The sequence below is a fragment of the Dermacentor andersoni genome, chromosome 3 (assembly GCF_023375885.2).
Source record: "Dermacentor andersoni chromosome 3, qqDerAnde1_hic_scaffold, whole genome shotgun sequence".
NCBI classification, from domain to species: domain Eukaryota; kingdom Metazoa; phylum Arthropoda; class Arachnida; order Ixodida; family Ixodidae; genus Dermacentor; species Dermacentor andersoni.
This window is the reverse complement of record NC_092816.1, coordinates 225,803,200-225,823,389: the sequence shown is the minus strand read 5'-3', so window position 1 is coordinate 225,823,389 and position 20,190 is coordinate 225,803,200. Positions and strand designations below refer to the sequence as shown.

The 20,190-nt window shown below is 47.6% G+C and overlaps 1 protein-coding gene across 1 annotated transcript in view; it reads right to left on the bottom strand.

Moving 5' to 3' along the window:
• Positions 1–20,190, bottom strand: part of SerT (Serotonin transporter) — an 860,179-nt gene that overhangs the window by 467,943 nt on the left and 372,046 nt on the right. Inside the window, exon 5 of the mRNA XM_050183099.3 lies at positions 15,230–15,364. Within this exon, the coding sequence (XP_050039056.2) occupies positions 15,230–15,364 (135 nt within the window). The remainder of the gene's footprint in view (positions 1–15,229; positions 15,365–20,190) is intronic.

The following is a 20,190-nucleotide window of genomic DNA, read 5'->3' as shown; positions in this document are numbered from 1 at the left end:
CACGCACACACAAATACACGCACGCATACCATATATATATACATATATATATAGTAGGCAAAGAGGGATTCTTCAGGCTACCTTTCAAACGTAAAGAACTTGAGTGGTGCTACAAGGTAAACAGAACAAGTATTTAATTTCTACTTGGAAATTAAATACTTGTTCTGTTTACCTTGTAGCACCACTCAAGTTCTATATATATATATATATATATATATTGTTACGGTGAAGAGAAGGAAGAAATTGAATTGGACGAGAGGAAGACGAAGTCTGGCAGTTGCCTGACCGTCATATACCTCTGTTGTAAATATACATTATTTTACACTCGTGGGCCTGCTTTCATCCTGCGACATTTTGGTGGAAGGCGCGGGTACAATCACGGAACTTTGCAGCGGACGTCATCTACCTGCCGCCACAATGGCAAATCAACCGACACAAGCGACAACGCCTCAGCAGCCCGTGCCAACGGTCATCCTCACTCATCCGCGGGACCCAGGGACATTGTGTGGCACGGACAGCGCCAACGTCGAGGACTGGCTTACGATGTACGAGCGACTGTGCGACAAGAACAGGTGGGATCCAACAATGATGCTAGCAAACGCGATATTTTATCTGAGGGGAACTGCGAAGCAATGGTATGACACACACGAAGCTGACCTAACGAGCTGGGATGTCTGCAAAGAATAAATGCGAGACCTGTTTGGCAGACCTGTCGGTCGTCAGCTGGCAGCAAAAAAAGAACTTGCGTGCCGCGCTCAGACATTCACAGAATCCTATGTCATAAACATACAGGATGTGCTGGCCCTCTGTCACAAGGCTGATAACAACATGACCGAGGCAGACAAGATTGGTCACACACTGAAAGTATTGCAGACGATGCCTTCAATCTCCCGATGTGCAAGGATTGTGCCACTGTGGTTGCAATTATAAAAAAGTGCCGGCGCTTCGAACAAGCGAAGGGCCGCCGCATCGCTCAAACTTTCGACCGATTGCCCAATACCACCACGACATCTTCTTGTGAAGACCCGCCGCGGTTCGCTCAGCCCACAGGACCGGAAGATATTACGCGCATGGTTCGCTGCGAACTTGAGGCCATTGCTCCGGCTCCAGTTCGTTCCGACTGTCGGGGAAGCGCGCCCGCTATCTCCCTTATGCAAGCGGTCGTTCGGGAGGAAATAGCAAGTTTGAGCATTCGATCGCTCGGTCCGCCATACAAACACCTACCAGATTTCTCCGGCTGCTCGCTCCCAGGCGCAAAGCTTTCCGCCACTCCGTCGCAACCCAGCTGACTGGCGCACAGCGGATGATGAACCCATCTGTTTTAATTGCTCCGGTAGTGGACACATCGCCCGTCATTACCGCAACCACTGGTCGTCGCCTCCTCGGTGGTCGTCTCCGAGTCACTACCGCCAAGTACCAGACAATCGTACTTTCTCGCCCTATACGCCGACTAGGAACATCAACGCCGACAGTGCTCCACCAAGATCCAGCCGCTCCCCGTCTCCGGAAGGTCGTAGGTCCCGTTCGCCTCTCGTTCACCGGTCTTCGTCCCCTTCTGCAACCGGTCGCTTCGCTTCGGGAAACTAGGCGGTGCAGCTCCCGGAGGTGAAGCTGCAACTCCGACCCGGCCCTCAAATCCTCTGTTGACCCTGCCTACATGTGGAAACCTACTGGACATTGAAGTTGATGGCGTTCCTGTTAGATCTCTCGTTGATACAGGAGCGCAGCTTTCAGTTATGAGCGCTGCTCTCCGCCAAAGGCTCAAAAAGGTTCTGACACCCGCCGTACCGTGCACTGTGCGAGTCGCCGATGGGAGTACGTCACCTGTCCTTGGAATGTGCATAGCACGTGTGACCATTGGGGACAATTATACCGTCGTTCTATTTATCGTCCTTGAACACTGTCCACACGACCTAATTCTCGGCCTCGACTTCCTTTCGAAACACTCTGCCCAAATTGACTGCTCCGCAGGTGTTGTACAGTTGGATCTGCCGCTTCCTGCCGACGCAACAACTTCTGCTTCACACCGCTTATGTTCTGCTGAGTTTTCAAGGCTGTCTCCACAAGCGGCTACAAATGTCCTCCTGACGCCCTGTCCTCCTGTACCTGATGGCTAGTATGTCGTGTCACCGCTTACTGACGTGGTTTTGTCGCGCAATATTGCCCTGCCGAGCACCTTAATCCGGATCCGCGAAAACTGCACTCGAGTGCCCATCCTCAATTTTCTATTGTCGTCGCACGTGCTCCCACACGGTATCGCCATAGCGCATATCACTCCTTTGAAAGAATTTGAGGTTTCTTTTCTGACCTCTGAATCCTTCCTCAGTACCAACGGACCTTTGTCACCCACTCCTCCGTACTCGACGCCCGCGGACGATGTTTCTAAGATGATCGCCCCCGACCTTCCTTCCGAGCAAACGGCAGCTCTTCATCACCTCCTGTCATCTTATTGGGACATCTTTGATTTGGACGACCGTCCACTTGGCCAGACATCTGTTGTCACGCATCGCATCAACACCGGTGACGCCAGCCCCATTCATAGGCGGCCATATCGTGTCTCCGCAACAGAACGGGCCATCATACAGAAAGAGGTAGACAGGATGATGAACAAAGACATCATTGAACCTTCCAGTAGCCCGTGGGCATCACCGGTTCTCTTAGTAAAGAAAAAAGACAACTCGTGGCGCTTCTGCGTTGACTACCGGCACCTCAAAAGGATAACAAAGAAGGATGTGTATCCCCTGCCTCGCATTGATGACGCTCTTGACTGCCTTCACGGATCCCAATACTTTTCATCAGTTGACCTCCGCTCCGGCTATTGGCAGATTAGCGTCGATGAGATGGACCGCGAGAAAACCGCCTTCGTCACACCGGACGGTTTGTACCAATTTAAAGTCAGGCCCTTTGGTTTATGCAATGCGCCAGCTACATTCGAGCGAATGATGGACTCTCTCTTGCGCGGCTTGAAGTGGTCTACATGCCTCTGTTACCTCGACGATGTGATTGTGTTTGCGCCGAACTTTGAGAGTCCTGCAGGAACTCTGAGACTCCTATATATATATATATATATATATATATATATATATATATATATATATATAGTAGTGTTCTAGCTTGGGTCACTAGATGACTTATTACTACCTTTATGATGTCATAGGCCTTCTGTCGATGTCACACTGTCTTCGCCATACAGCCATGCTCATCGCATTGTTTTGATGCCATCGTCGCCATGATGTTATCGTATCACCGTTATTATTTCAAAAACGTCGTGCTGCCGTCGCCATGCCATGGTAACCATCCTCGCCACACAGTTATTTTGCGATCGCCAATATTTCAGAAACGTCCTCCTATCGTGATGGTTTTTAGTTGTCATACCGCCTTCTTCGGGCTCTCGACGTCACTACTTCGTCGTCATTGTATCGTACCGTTGCTTTGATTATTATATTCTTGTTATGTCCCTTATTCCCACATTCGTCATTGCGTTTTCCTCATACAGTCATCACTGCACATTCATTTTCATACCGTCGTCAGGACGCCATCGTGGCAATGCCTCCCATTTCGCACAAGGCCTGTGTACTTCGATGTTTGTTGTCATGCTCCCTTTCCCAACTACCATAGAAACTAAGGAGAATGCTCCTAAGTAAGTCGCGGTGATTTGGAAGTCACCGCTTTGGCATGAAAATTTAATTGCATGTATTGTGACGTCACAAAGCAAGCCGCAAAAGCTTCCGATCTAGGACGAGTTAATAGTGGTTGTCCTAGCGCTGTTGTTCCAGTGTCGTCAACCGATGCTGGCTATTCTGTCGTCGTCACGCTTCCATCGATATACTATCACCACCGTTTCAGAATTCTGCTCCCATTGGCGCCACGCTGTCGAACTCAGATCGCCTTAGTCACTTCACTAAAATCATTGTTTATCCGTCTGTCAGTTGTGGTCAATGAATTGGCATACATTCGGCCAGATATTTTTGTGGCCATGGCCGGCCATGCAGAGCGCGTGTCATAGCAAAGTGTGTTGGTTCTAGAGGTAGTGTACATCGTTTATAGGCGAAATAATAAATCTAAAATTGCCCACAAATATTCTAAATAAAGCTGTCTTCAGCAATACGTTGCTTCTACATTATATTTTTACATTATTTAAGTTCAAATCGCATAACGTCGACAATCACCGTGAAGTGTGCCCTGCCGCAATTCCTAAGCCTGAGATCGTCGCAAATTTGAACTTGCTTGAGGTGCTTTGCAAGGAGAGCCGAACGATATGCTGGCCAGGCACTTTATTCAGAAATTATTGCTCTAACTGCCATAACTGGCTTGTTTCTTTTAACCAAGAGGAGCCTACGGCATGGATTCTTATTTCGCATGGTCTTGCTGCAGATTTTTCACAAGTTTGGCCATCGCCTCAATGAGCAGACCAGAGTTCAAGGTTTCTCACGTAGGGCATCATCCCTCTGTGGGCATCTGAGGGCTTATTGCAGAAACTATGCATACGAAGCTCATTTCAACATGTAAGAGTTTTCAAGAAAATTGTTAGCAAGTGAAAACCGGAAGCCAAGACAGCCATTGAGATATCTAAATATGAGGACATGACTGTCAGCAACGCCCCAATATTCGTAGCAAATAAAGGTAACCCATATTTTACTGGCAAGCAACAAATTATCGCGCGACATCCTTTACATAGGCGATAGCAGGCTCCGGCTGCACATACTGCTCTGGGCTGCTGGTCGCGTCTTGCATCGACGACATAAACGTACGTTCTCAACAGCTCTCTGTGGGGTCTGCCGTGGTTAAGGTTAAGCTTGTACATAACTATTTCGCTTGCTGCTCGTTATCTCATGCATCCAGCCCCTTGGAGTCCTTGCGCAGCTAACAAAAAAATGAGTACTTGATCGCAAGCGTCTTGATAAGCGAATAGCAAAGCATGGTTCGAATTTCTTCATCGAGAATCTGTCTTCTGCTGAGTTACATAACAGCTTTGTAGAATATTTTCGTTGACACGAAACTGAGTCTTCACGTGTAGTATTAGTTACGCAACGAAATTTAGACAATAAATGGATGTCACGCGTATTACTAGAGGCCAATAAAGAGAAAGGTCTGGTTTGGTCTTGAGTGAGACGTTCCCCGTACTGCTCCGAACTATGACTCAATTTTTTTTTAATTCGAAAGGTTACCCTTAGGCATAATAGAAAACATGTTAATACTACAGGAACGCATTTGACTCGTCCAAGAAATCTAGAAGTGGACGATGATATGGTCCATGAATCCAACGTTCGAGGTAGGGTGGGCGGCCAGGCCGAAGGCCTGTTGCCCGGATCAGCAACACACGTCTAGCCTGCCTCTAGTACCAATGGGCACACGAGAGCTGCGTGAATCATACTGCCACTAACACTGGCATCAGGGTATGTTACAAGAGTCGCAGCGTCTTGATTATCATCGACGCGACTAGGGCGGGAAACTTGGGCATTTATCTAAGTTTCCGCACTATGTCCTTATCACAGCGCACTATAACCTTATCAGTACGGCTACACACCAGGAAAAAGAACAACCTTCTTGAAGAATTCTCCGATATGCAAAATTCAGCGTTTGGTAACAACCAAGTCGTGTGCTCGCTTTTTCTTGACGTAAGAAAAACCTTTGGTAGCGTCTGCCACATTTCTTTTTGCTTGATAAAGTTGTAGCACTGGGATTTTGCGGTTTATTTTTAAAATGCTTAGTACTTTTTACAAGAGAGGCATCAGTATGTGTCGATTTCAGAATTTCATAGTGATCTCATGGTAGTCAAATCAGGTGTCCCGCAAGGTTCTACATTGATTTCTTTGTTATTTAATTCATTTGTTAATAGTCTTCCTAACACTTTACCTGTTTCATTGTTCCAGCATGCTGACGGCACTGTTATTATATAGATGGGCTACATAGATGCACAGATGCATAGATAGATGCAAATACATAGATGCACTAACAGCATTTTAGAAGGCAGCTACTAAAGTCCTGGAGTGTTTAGTTCTAACTTTATTATGTTAATGCGTCCAAAACGCAGTTGTACGCTTTCATAATCCATTAAAACAAGCTGAATTGGTTTACCCTCTTTATTTGCATATTTCCACCTGTTTTCAATGTGCCTGTCAACCAGTGACTTAGGTGCAATCAGTTAAATATCTTAGCCTGATCTTTCACAATTATCTTTTTTGAAACTCGCACCTTTTTTTGTCTGCCAAAGAATTCATGCCGTATGTTGTGTGCTATTAAAACTGCATGCCTTTTTGGTCCGCAAATGTGTTCCATATGCTCTAGCTGCTCTAGTATGATTGTTTAGGGTCAGTGTACGGTTTGTTGGCAACAAAGGGTGAATTCACCTTTTGCGTTCCATGCTAAAGAATAATGCCTACGATATGCCCATTGACAATGACATTGATATTTTTAGAAGACTAATGTTCCCAAACTTTAACGCTTTGGTGATGGAAACTGTTGTATTAAAACATTTTTTGGAACAGTCATTTCGCTATTCGACATGTTCGTGCACAAAAGGCAGGACCTCTTTAGGCTGTATTCACTGGTGAAATCAAAGCCCCACCAGCAGCGCTACAGAAGCACTCACGTGATTACTTTACTGAGGCGCTACTCAAGATGATCGCCTTTACAAGACTTCGCGCGGAGCCCGCATACTTCGGCAACGTGCCTTGCCCAAGTACCGGTGCAATTTTCTGCAGTATCCTAATGGTTATTACAGATAGACTATGCAATATGACTATCGCGCGTGTATTTGTCGCCAAAATAATGACCAGGCCTAAAAACTACGCACATCCCACGCACTCTGCGAATCGATGCAGGCGAAGTTTTCTGGCTGGTTGCTTTGATTGAATATAATTAGCGGTGATGTCAACGGGGAAAGCTTAATTTCTTCAACATTTTGCCTGACACAAGAGTGGTCAGTTGATGTTAAACGCTACCTTGCGTGCACCCCGGCTGTTTTCCTGCTTAGTACACAGTACACACAGGAAGAGTTGTTTCTTTGAGGCCTTGCTGTTCGCCATATTTCATGACCTCTTAGAGGGTTGAGCATTGTCATTGGCTCACTTGCCACGTCGCATCATGGTAGAAGTATTAAACTTGAATGGAATCAAATTCGACTCAACCTGGCAACGTTTAACCCTATAACGCTATCTGGTGAGGTGAGTCTAGCAATGCTATTGCAGGCATTAGCGGGCATTAAATGAGATACAATAGCGCTTTCTGAGGTTAGGAGGGCAAATGAAGCATATACAGTGCTGAAAAGCGGGCACATCCTGTGCTACCGAGGCTTAGCGGAGAGACGAGAACTAGGAGTCGGATTCCAGATTAACAAGAATATAGCTGGTAACATACAGGAATTCTATAGAATTAACGAGAGGGTCGAAGGTCTTATATTATGGGATTTAACGTGCCAAAACCACTTTCCGATTATGAGGCACGCCGTAGTGGAGGACTCCGGAAATTTCGACCACCTGGGGTTCTTTAACATGCACCTAAATCTAAGTACACGGGTGTTTTAGCATTTCGCCCCTATCGAAATGCGGCCGCCGTGGCCGGGATTCGATCACGAGACCTCGTGCTCAGCAGCCAACACCATAGCCACTGAGCAACCACGGCGGGTGGGTCGCAGGTCTTGTTGTGAAACATAATAGGAGGTACAAATTGAAGGTCGTACAGGCCTACGCGCCTATATCCAGTCATGATGACGAGGAAGTCTAAAGCTTCTATGACGACGTGGAATTGGCGATGGGTAAAGTCAGAACTAAATATACTATACTGATGGGCCAATTCAATGGCAGGGTAGACAAGAAGCAGGCTGGAGACAAGTCAATGGGGGAATATGGCATAGGCTCTAGGTATAGCAGGGCAGAGTTAGTGGTAGATTTTGAAGAACAGAATAATATACGGATAATGAATACCTTCTTCCGCAAGAGGGACAGCCGAATGTGGACGTGGAGGAGGCCAAACGGCGAGACTACAAGAGCAATAGACTTTATACTCTGCGCTAACCCTGGCATCATTCATGATGTGGACGTGTTCGGCAAGGTGCGCTGCAGTGACCATAGGATGGTAAGAACTCAAATTAGCCTAGACTTGAGGAGGGAACGGAAGTAGCTGGTACATAAGAAGCCGATAAATGAGTTAGCGGTAAGAGGGAAAATAGAGGAATTCCGGATCAAGCTACAGAACAGGTATTTGGCGTTAACTCAGGAAGAGGACCTTAGTGTTGAAGCAATGAACGACAATCTTATGGGCATCATTAAGGAGTGTGCAATAGAAGTCGATGGTAACTCCGTTAGAAAGGACACCAGTAAGCTATCGCAGGAGACGAAAGACGTGATTAAGAAACGCCAATGTATGAAAGCATCTAACCCTACAGCTAGAATAGAACTGGCAGAATTTTCGAAGTTCATCGACAAGCGTAAGATAGCTGAAGTAAGGAAGTATAACATGGATAGAATTGAACATGCTCTCAGGAACGGAGGAAGCCTAAACGCAGTGAAGAAGAAACTAAGAATAGGCAAGAATCAGATGTATACGATAAGAGCAAAGCCGGCAATATCGTTACTAATATGGACAAGGTAGTTCAAGTGGCTGAGGAGTTCTATAGAGATTTATACAGTACCGGTGGCACCCACAAAGATAATGGAAGAGGGAATAGCGTAGAAGAATTTGACATCCCAAATATAACGCTGGAAGACGTAAAGAAAGCATTTGGAGCTATGCAAAGGGGGAAGGCAGCTGGGGACGATCAGGTTAGAGCAGATTTTTTGAAGGAAGGTGGCGAGATTTTTCTAGAAAGACCTGCCACCCTGCATACGCAATGCCTCATGACTTCGAGCGTACCCGAATCTTGGAAGAACGCCAACAGAATTTTAATCCATAAGAAAGGAAATGCCAAAGACTTGAAAAATAATAGACCGATCAGCTTACTGTCCGTTGCCTACAAAGTATTTACTAAGGTAATCACTAATAGAATCAGGAACACCTTAGACTTCTGTCAACCAAAGGACCAGGCAGCACTTCGTAAAGGCTACTCAACAAAAGACCATATTCACACTATCAATCAAGTTATAGAGAAATGTGCCAAATATAACACGCCCTTATCTATAACTTTCCTTGATTACGAGAAAGCGTTTGATTCAGTCAAAACCTCAGGAGTCGTGCAGGCATTACGGAATCAGGGTGTAGACGAGCCATATGCAAAAATACTGAAAGATATCTATAGCGGCTCCACAGCCACCATAGTCCTCCAAAAGAAAGCAACAAAATCCCAATAAAGAAGGGCGTCAGGCAGGGAGATAGGATCTCTCCAATGCTATTGACAGCGTGTTTACAGGAGGTATTCGCAGGTCTGCATTGGGAAGAATTGGGGATAAGAGTGAATGGAGAATATCTTAGTAACTTCTGATTCGATGATGATATTTCCTTGCTTAGTAACTCAGGGGACCAATTGCAATGCATGCTCACTGACCTGGACAAGCAAAGCAGAAGGGTGGGTCTAAAATTATTCCGCAGAAAACTAAAGTAACGTTCAACAGTCTAGGAAGAGAACAGCAGTTGACGATAGGTAGCGAGGAACTAGAAGTGATGAGGGAATACATCTGCTTAGGACAGGCAGTGATCGCGGGTCCGGATCCGGAGGCTGAAATTATCAGAAGAATACGCATGGGCTAGGGTGCGTTTGCAGGCACTCTCAGATCATGAACAGCAGGTTACCATTATCCCTCTAGAGAAAAGTGTATAACAGCTGTGTCTTACCAGTACTGACGTACGGGACAGAAACCTGGAGGCTTACGGAAGGGGTTCTTAAATTGAGGACCATGCAACGAGGTATGGAAAGAAGAATGATGGGTGTAATGTTAAGGGGGAAATAAGAAGAGAGCAAATTCGATGAGGGAACAAATGGTAGTTAGTGACATCTTATTTGAAATCAAGAAATATAAATGAGCATGGGCAGGACATGTAATCAGGATGGAAGATAACCGTTCGTCATTAGGGGTTACGGAGTGGATTCCAAGAGAAGGCACGCCTAGTTGCTGGCGCCAGAAAGTTAAGTGGGCGGATCAGATTAAGAAGTTTACAGGCACAACATGGCCACAATTAGCGCAAAACCGGTGTACTTGGGAAGTATGGGAGAGGCCTTTGCCATGCAATGGGCGTAGCCAAGCTGATCATGATGGTGAGGATGATGGATTACGGGACTGTACATTCCAAAACCACAATCGTATTATGTGGCACGCCGTTCGGCGTAATATTCTTTAACGTGTCGCAAAATCTAAGTGCACGTGCGTTTTCAATTTTGCCCCCATCTAAATACAGTTGCCGCCGTCTAGATCCAATCCGCGACCTCGAGTAATGCCATGGCCGAAAAGCTACCGCGGCGGGCACAGAAGTGTTGATTTGATGGTCGAGCGCTTCCGTAGTGTCACCTGGATCCTGCGATGCGGCTTAATTAATGCGGCTCTGCTACTGCACGCCCTGCCCAATTTGTCCGCTTGACATATTTGCATGGTGTATATTTTCAGAAATACTAGGAAGGTAGTGTACCGTACCTTTAACTTAAGCTTATCCAGTTTTCACGCAACCAGTGTCGTATAGCATTAGGATTTCTTTGCTTTCTCACGTCACCTGCACGTCCCCCCCTTTTGTGCGAACTGCCTCTTCACCTGCTACCACTGTACAGTCCTAAGCCCTCTCTGTACTCACATAATTATCTATCGAAAGGGAAGCTCTGCCGTTTCTACCATGCTTTTGAGGGGTATCACGGATAATTACAGGTCTCAGGATCCTAATGTAAAGACGCCTAGGGAGCTCCAGAGGGCATCCCGGCCACGGCGGGCGCATTCCCATCGGGGCGAAATGCGAGAACACCCGTATACATAGATTTAGCTGCACGTTAAAGAGCCCCCGAGGGTCGAAATGATTGAAGTCCCCCATTAAGGCGTGCCTCATAATCAGAAAGTGGTTTTCGCGCGTAAAATCCCATGATTAATTTTTTTTTTAGCTCCAGAGCGCATTGGGCCCATTCGATGCGGTGCGGTCCAAATGAGTTTCTCGGGTGGCCTTTCTTCTTTGACTCTCTCTTTCATGTATACACACGCTCGGAACCATCCCCCGACGTGGTGTGCCAGACAGCATCAGCCATAGCAGCAACAGAAGCTATGGAAAAGTCGAAGGAAGAGGGAAAGAAAGCTCATCTTTAAAACTTGCCTTCGTTATCGCCAATGCGTTCCTACATCAGGCAGCTAGTCCAGCTTTCCAAGTAAATCGAGCCATTGTTGACAGATTTTACAGTCGTGAGGACGTCCGCCAAATGTAGTGAGAGGGAGACATATCGTCCTGCATTTTTCATCCGAGCTGCTGGCTGAGAAAGCCGCACTTGCAGAGGCACTTTGCCATTACTTAACCACTGACGTAAGTATCGGACAGTTGTCAGCGCCTTTGTTTGAACAGCCAATCAAACTCTGTACTCGTTTATACGAGGTGACATCTGTTTACTTTGAAAGCTTTCCAAAGCATTGCCTGCGCTGAGGAGTACTTATTATCTAATTGGCTTGGAAGAGGCGAGATGCGCGCAGAAGTGTAGAGAGTAAAAACGTTGACGCTACCGACGCTTCGCCTACTCTTCTCACGTGAGGAGTGAAGCGATAAAACAGGGTGTGAAGTGGCTCCGTCCACACATAACCCCCAGCTTGCTCAGGACGACTTTCATCGACTTGAATTGGGTCTCCTTCGAGCTTTTAAGGCTCCAGAAAAAAAAACGTCAGCGACTATTCTCAATGCAACATGCATTATTCTAGTAGTACCAACGAGAAGGTAGAGACGTTTTACAAAAATATAAGTTGGGATCACCGCTACACAAAGAAAACTGGGCAACTTAAGCTTCACACAAAGGCAACTGGGCAACTGGGAATCTGCTGATCTGTCAGCGAATTTAGAGCGTGGTCATGGCAAGTGTAGCCTCACTTCCTCATGCAGCAACAAGAAAAACAAAAACTACTTGTCATTTAATGCCAATATGACTAAGTGCTTTTCTCGAACGAAATCGCGGAGAACAAAAGTTGCTATGGCTCTACGAATTAAAATAAAAAAATTAAATAGAAGACAACCTCTTTACCGAGAATACAACAAAGTTTGAGGACGATGGTCATCGCTTTCCTTGCTATGCTCGGAGTGTCGTGCATCGGGAATTCGTTCCTTCTCAGTAGTTTGTGAGTAATCAGTTTATATGAAGCTGTTAAAGCGATTAAAAAGGATGTACGAAGAAGTATAGAGACCTAGTTTTCGCATGACGCCCCATTTCACAGCGCTGGTATCTAAAACGGTGCTTGACCATCGCTCGACACACACCTGATTCAGTTATCTGTGCACTTGTTTTGCTTCTGGAAATGAAATCAAAACATCGAAGGAAGTGCTGCCACCCTGACATGCCACGCTGCACGAGGCTTTCAATGGCTTCAATCACGTGGATGATGCTTTCTTTTCTAAATGATATAAATACTCACTTACCAGCTTCATACGAGCTTCGCGTGTCGTGGAGTGAAGGTAAATTTGAAAACCGATCTTCTTTTTCAAGCTGGGCAGATGCATAAACTTGTGTTGCAGAAGATGTGTTAAGGCAGACCCACATATAACGAACTTTCCTGACGAACTTTCTGCAGCGATGGCCGGCGCGGCGACATGACGGCGTGCCTTCGTCGTGCTGCACACATATGCAACAAAAAACTCCACCATTTTAACAGGAAGTGCAATGCAAGAGGGTTTGACGTAATAGTTCTGCGGAAGCCCGCAACGTGGAAAGAAGAAATTAAGCTGCTATGCCTTTCTTTCGAGGAGCCCGTATGGGTTTCCTTTGTAGCACTAAGCTACGTTTGGATGTATGTCTCATTTTCCCTTTATTTAGCCGGATGTAGTCGAGCCGTGATTGTTCAGCGCTTGCGTTCACTGCCTACAACGGGGCCGCTTGCGGTGGCATGCCGGCCTTGATGGGCGGCGCACAGCGACGTCTCGTCAGCCCCGGAAAACCACTCCACATGTGTGGGCCTTGCCGTATGCTTTATTGTAGCTGTAAGAAGATGCTGAGCATAAATCAATGCGTTCGCAGAATATTTAGTTATGTATGTTTTCCCTTATTTCACAGTAATGCAAGCCATAATTTCCCAGCAGGATTGGAACAATTATAGTACACATGTAACAACGTGGTCAGAAAAGTCCGGGAGGACTGGTAAAAACAACAAAAGCTTTTCGTATATAACGTGTAAAATATTCAAAAAGCTAAATGCAGTTCACTGACTTCATCAAAGTCCTCAATTAAATGTTCGGGAAGAGAGTTACGTTCTGAGGCTATAGGAGAGAAAAGCTCTCTGAGCTGTGATTTTCGGAAACATTGCCTGCAGGCTAGTGCTTATGAGTGTGACGAGTAATACGCCTTGTCATAAGTTAAGGGCTGTACTTTTACTCATTGTTGCGGACAGAATAGAATACTTCACACGGTCTCCCTTCAATTGGAGAGTCTAGCCTTTTGTATTTGTCAAGTATGTACCGTACCGCTCTCCTCTGCACCATTCCTAAGCGGCTGGTGACGTATGAGGGTCCCATAGAACCTAGTAAGTGCTGCATAAAGTTTAGCTCTGAATGTAGCCTCTTCTAGCTTCTTCCTTACAGACCGCGATTTCTGAAGCGTGCTGGTAGAAATTCAAGTGACATGCGTGCCACTAGTTAAGGCATTGCTTAGAATAACAACTACATTTTTAGGGTTGTACGCAAGATGCTTGGACGTGGTATAGGAATCTGCTAGGGTATTTCTGTTTTACCACCATTAAGTTTCATCTCCCACTGTACGCCCCAGCGTTGCAAGTTAGAGCCAACTTAAGTTCGTCGTGGTGATCAATGATGTTAGATTTATTTAGAATAATGCAATCAACAGGAAGTACCTTTCAAAACGGCGATTTGGTATTCTGTTAAGCCATTCGCCTATTTCAAGAATAAAAATTGCCCGGAAAGACACCCCTGAGGAACTGATAATGTAACATGCGCTGTTTTTGGAAGTACTTCCTTCAAGTTGATCAACTCTGTCCATAGTTTAACGACCACATATCTTCCTAGGAAACCTTTTAGAACCCACAGCGCGTAAGTGTTGGCCATTGTGGAGGTGTTACTCACGCTATTTACCGCAGCGAAAAGCACTCTTCACTTATCCTCAGGTACGCTAAAGAGTTGAGTGCTCAGTGTGACTATTCTTTTTACCCCGCCAAATTATGCAAAGGAGTGCAGGTCATCCTTAAGCTAAGCAAACACACTGGTGCATTCCACGCAGTGCAGTTCTAGACGTATTCTAAGCTAGAAAAGAACATCAGTTCATTCCGGACGTAATCAAACAGTTTTTAAGTTGCTCAAGCCAGCAAATAGTTCAAAACACATATAAAGGCCCACAATATAGGGAGTGCAAAAAGCTACAGGTATTCCTGCGCACCACGCACGCATTCCACTGTCTAATACTACCCTAATGCCTCGGCCTTTGAGAGACAACTAGTTTGTTGGAAAAATGAATCGTTCATTGTTTGTTTACAAATCGTCACCTACTAGCCCATAGTTGTAGCGGCCAAGCTTCTCGAAAGAATGAGTTCACGCTGTAATAAATTTTTGCCTTAAACTGACCGCAGCGGTGGCCACACTGACGTTCGACATACGCCGCCAATATTGAATACGAACGTGTTGCGCTTTCGGTACCTTAGTACAACCCGGTAACCGGAGAGTACCTGTTGCCCGCTACCCAGACAGATACTGTGATTGTTTTACTACCAACTTATCCGGTGAAACACTAGGGGTAATACTAGGTACTTATGATGTGGTCGGTAAAGCCCTATAGTTCTTGGTTTTTCAAGCATACATTTACCCAGAAAGAAACCGCAACAATATCTTTAGTAGCTTCAAATTTGTTTGTTTCGGGCTAGCTAGTATGGCGACAATTTATAGAGAACAGAATACGGCTTTGTTCATGCGCTTTCTGTACTTTACTTGTCATTTTACTAATCTGAAATCAGCAATAATTTGCAGAAAGTTGCTATCCATCAGACAGCTTTCATTTGCGGCAATAAACTTCATCGGTCGTTCTCACGTACAAAACTGACACAATGGCAGCATAGCGTCATGAGGTTGATTCACCGTCGCTGAAGAAAACTGTTCCCCCGCTGTGAACTGAAGGAAGCGAGCAACTCACGTCGCTAGAGAGCAGCTTGTCCCATTGAGGGTACAGGTAGTACTTGATGCCATCCAAGGATCCGTCCAGGGTGACACCGCGCAGCAACAGGATCAACAGCACAGCGTACGGCATAGTGGCTGTCACCCACACCGCCTGCGTGCATAGACAGCAATGACGTATTTATTGCCTTACCGAAAACTTGGCAGCACCATATTATTGACCACCACAAGATTTCAAGGATACTTGGAAATTTATTGTTGTGACCACATTACATGTGCTGAAAGCGTTCTGATAGGAATTAAATATCTCGCCTTAGACACAATTCTCAGCTGGAATTTTTGCGCGAGTGCAACTAATTGTGAAATAATATTTTGTCGAGTTTAGCATGCACGTTGGTGTTCTTCTATGTTAGTACAAGATTTCGTCGGATGTCTTTCTCCACACGCACCCCGCGACGAGGGAACGGCATCGCCGCTCAATTGTGACGCAATTCCTTCACTTGCGCGATAAGAAAGAAGTAATAAATCGCAGACATGCGCCGAGACACATATACAAAAACAAAGCAACAGATGGTGGTCATGGCCGTATTGCGAACTCGTACAATAATTTCCCTCGTGTGCATAAAAGTAGGGCCTTCGATACCTGCTTCTGTTACCCACGTGTGTCGCTTCCGGGCTGCCTATTTATCTCATAACCAGAAAGTCTCGCCACAGCGATTTATTGTTCAACTGCGGCATTAAAAATTCAAAGACAAATTATTTACAGCACCAAATGCGCTTAAATGTTGCCAGTTTGCTGTGGGGTGCGTAAGGTTTGACATACATGCATAGTTTAGGCTCGAAAATTTGGTGTCATGGCCCCATTAATAAATTCCTCGATAGGACAAATCCTAGTTGCACGTAACTCCAGTCACCTTAATTATTATTATGTCGTGGCCTCCTGAGCATTCTCAGTTTATTCCACTTTCCGCTACAACCATATTTTAAAGCTTTGTTTATTGTTGTCACTACAGGCAGGCCCTCATGGAGCGAATATCAATTGTCAAAGCGGCGAACTTCAACCGACGGTGAAAACCGGACGGCCGACGTCGAAATACTTCACGCAGCCGGCCTATGCGTGCGGACATATTTTCGTTGCACGAACGTCACTTCCGCAATCGTTGAGCGCGCGAAGCATCCCATGAGCCAATCCGGAGACACCGTTTACCGGCCGACTTGCCTGGCGGGAATGGCTGGTCCCGATCCTGAATCAGTGGGTTACCCGAACGCGTTCTCCTTATCCGTAGCGACACTCAAAGTGCGTGGGCTACGCAACATGGGCAACGCAACAGGCGTCAACGCCATTTACTCCGTTTGCTTAGGCCGCATGATGTTGGTGCAATGCAAGAAATTTCGTCTACTAGCGATGTTGCGCTGTAGCATGATCAAACAAATTAGGAAGTGTGCGTAAGCCGAGCGATGGTGATTCCGCTGCATGCATTTTGTTAGTCAGAACGCAGGCAAATCCCTAGTTATTGGCGCTTCGTGTTGATATGGAAGACCCCTTTTATATGTTATGACCTGACACGTGTACTTATCTTTGCCGGGTGACCACGTTTCCCCGCCTAACAAACGTAATCGCACAGCGCGGGACGCGCCTGCATGCATCCGAAGTTTCTAGAAAGTTATCGATGCTTCTACCCGGCTGTCTGTTGTCGCCGAACCTTGTGTTATCTGATTTCATCGCGTGACGCGAATGGTGTAGAACTTTGTGGAAGGCACGCGGGTCCGAACGATTAGTCTGGAACATTCGACGACTGCTGTAAAAAGCCGACGCGCTTGACCCGCTGATCAGATTTCCGACGATCGCCGACTGTGTTCGCCGCTATCGTTGTGCTATAAGTGTAGCCTGTTTTTGTGGGCACAGGTTCGCCCAATAAAAGCTGGTTTTGTATTCCACCGTATTGCTGCTTTCTTCACCGTCACTACCACGTGACATCTGGTGGAGGTGCTTTACGTTCATGTACCGGACGCCCCCGATAAGCCGTAATCCAAGCCCGGACCGCAAAAATAACAACAGCGCCGTCCCGGAACATCGAGCAAGCCGCCGTCTTCAACGGCTGCCCCGGAGCACGGACTTCTACCTGAGAAGACCAAGAAGATTGTGGCCAAGGAAACCCCAATGGCAGCCCCAGCGTCCCCCATCGTGCTGCAGCAGCCCAGGGAGCCTCCGACGTTCCGCGGTTCAACATTCGAGGACCCGGAAACCTGGCTGGAGACGTATGAGAGGGTCGCCACATTTAACAACTGGAACAGCGACGACAAACTCCGTCATGTCTATTTCGCACTGGAGGACGCCGCCAGGACATGGTTCGAGAATCGAGAAGCCACATTGACGACGTGGGACCTGTTCCGTAGCGGCTTCCTTCAGACATTCGCAAGCGTCGTGTGCCGAGAACGAGCCCAAGCGCTATTAGAGACCCGGGTGCAGCTACCTAATGAGACAACCGCGATCTTCACGGAGGAAATGAGCCGTCTCTTCCGCCACGCCGACCCTGAAATGCCCGAGGAGAAGAAAGTCCGCCTGCTCATGCGTGGTGTGAAGGAGGAACTTTTTGCCGGAATGGTACGCAGCCCGCCGAAGGCCGCCGACGAGTTTCTTCGCGAGGCCACCAGCATCGAGAAGACACTCGAGATGTGAAACCGGCAATTCGACCGCCACACGAACTCGACAAACTACGCCGGAGTTTAGTCACTGGCCACCGGCGACATACGCCAGACTATCCGAGCTGTCGTGCGGTAGGAGCTGCAAAAGCTGTTCCCATCATCACAGCCTCAGGTGGCTTCGATTGCCGACGCCGTACGTGAGGAGCTCCAACAACAACTTGGAGTAGCCCCGGAATCGCCGCAGCCTGAGCCGCAAGCGATGACCTACGCTGCCGTCGCGCGCCGTCAAGGTCCCCCTCCGCGACCGCGCCAGGGCCCTGTCACGCCGCAGTTCCATCGTCCGCCGCCGCCGCCGCCAGCACGACCACCCGTCGTCCAGCGCACCTACGCGAGGAAGACGGACCTTTGGCGCGCTCCTGACCACCGCCCGCTCAGCTACCACTGCGGAGAAGCGGGTCACGTCTACCGACGATGCCCATACCGGGAGATGGGACTGCGAGGTTTCGCCGTCAAGGCTCCACGCCTGTAGCAAGGTGAACGCCCTCGCGATATCGCCGACTACCTCGCCGCTACTCAGTGGAGCTCTCGACGACCGTCGCGTGCGCCATCACCAGGCCACTACCTGTCGCCGCAGCGCCGACCATACACTGGCCCAGCCCGGGGCCGGTCAGCGAGCCCATATCCGGAAAACTAAAAGCAGCAACCGATGGAGGTGCGGTTGCTGTTCGTCGAACTGACGAAGATCCTCCGCCGCCGACGAAGACACCGAAGAAACTACCTCGACGACATAACGACACGCCGCCGTCCCGACGAAATGAGGAAGCCAAGACTAGACCAACGAAAGACGACTTGAAGACGCGACGTTCCAACTTCAGTTCAACACGACGCAGCCGTGATGCGACGCCAAGACCTAACTGTAACGCAAGACAAAGAACCACCGACGTCGACGTGCTTCTCGACGGCCACGCAGTCACCGCCTTAGTAGACACAGGAGCCGATTACAACGTCATGAGTGGACCCATCGCCGCCCAGTTGAGGAAAGTTAAGACTGCATGGGAAGGCCCTCAAATTCGGACCGCTGGGGGACACCTGATTACGCCGACTAGGATCTGCACGGCAAGAATTACCGTTCATGACCGGACTTACCCTGCCACCTTCATTATCCTCCAACAGTGTTCACGAGACGTCATTCTCGGCATGGACTTCCTGAATCAACATGGCGCAGTCATCGACCTGAAGTCGAAATCGATAACGCTGTCGCAAGATCAAGCGATACCGCCGGAGAGCTGTAGTAGTCACCACGCCTTGAGTGTGCTCGAAGATCAAGTGAGCATCCCGCCGCGCTCCAGCATTATTATTTCCGTCGGCGCCGAAACACCCGCTGACGTAGAAGGCGTCATCGAGGGCGACCAACATCTACTGCTCGACCGTGAAATTTGCGTCTCAAGAGGGATCGCTCGACTCCACGGAGAGCAAGTGGAAGTTACGCTAACTAACTTCAGCCAAGAATTCAAGCACATCAACAAGGGCACGACAATCGCATATATCGAGGAAATTGTGGGAAGCAGCAATGCCTTTGTCCTCTCGGATTCAGCCGCATCCAACCCGATGAGCATAGTCCCCGAACCAGAGTTCGACGTGAATCCAAGTCTTCCTATGAGTAAGCAGCAACAGATCAAATGTCTTCTCCGACGATACAAAGGCTGCTTTTCGACGTCATCGAGGATTCGACAAACACCAGTTGCAAAACATCGCACAATAACTGAAGAGAGCGCTCGACCACTCTGCCAGAGCCCTTACCGAGTTTCGACGCGAGAACGTGAAGCTATTAGGCAACAAGTTGACGAAATGCTGCGCGACGACATCATCCAGCCGTCGAAAAGCCCGTGGGCCTCTCCTGTAGTCCTGGTGAAGAAAAAGGGCGGAACCCTATGCTTCTGCGTCGATTATCGTCGACTGAACAAGATCACCAAGAAGGATGTGTACCCCCTTCCACGGTTAGACGACGCATTGGATCGGCTCTGCAACGCTAAATACTTCTCGTCGATGGACCTCAAGTCTGGCTACTGGCAAATAGAAGTCGACGAGAGAGATCGCGAAAAGACTGCCTTCATCACGCCAGACGGCCTCTACGAGTTTAAGGTCATGCCATTCGGACTGTGCTCGGCGCCTGCAACGTTTCAACGCGTCATAGACACGGTGTTAGCCGGAATGAAGTGGCAGACGTGCCTTGTTTACTTGGATGACGTCGTTGTCTTCGCTGGAAATTTCGACGATCACCTTAGGCGGCTTGCGACAGTGTTAGAAGCCATTAAGTCATCAGGGCTCACTCTG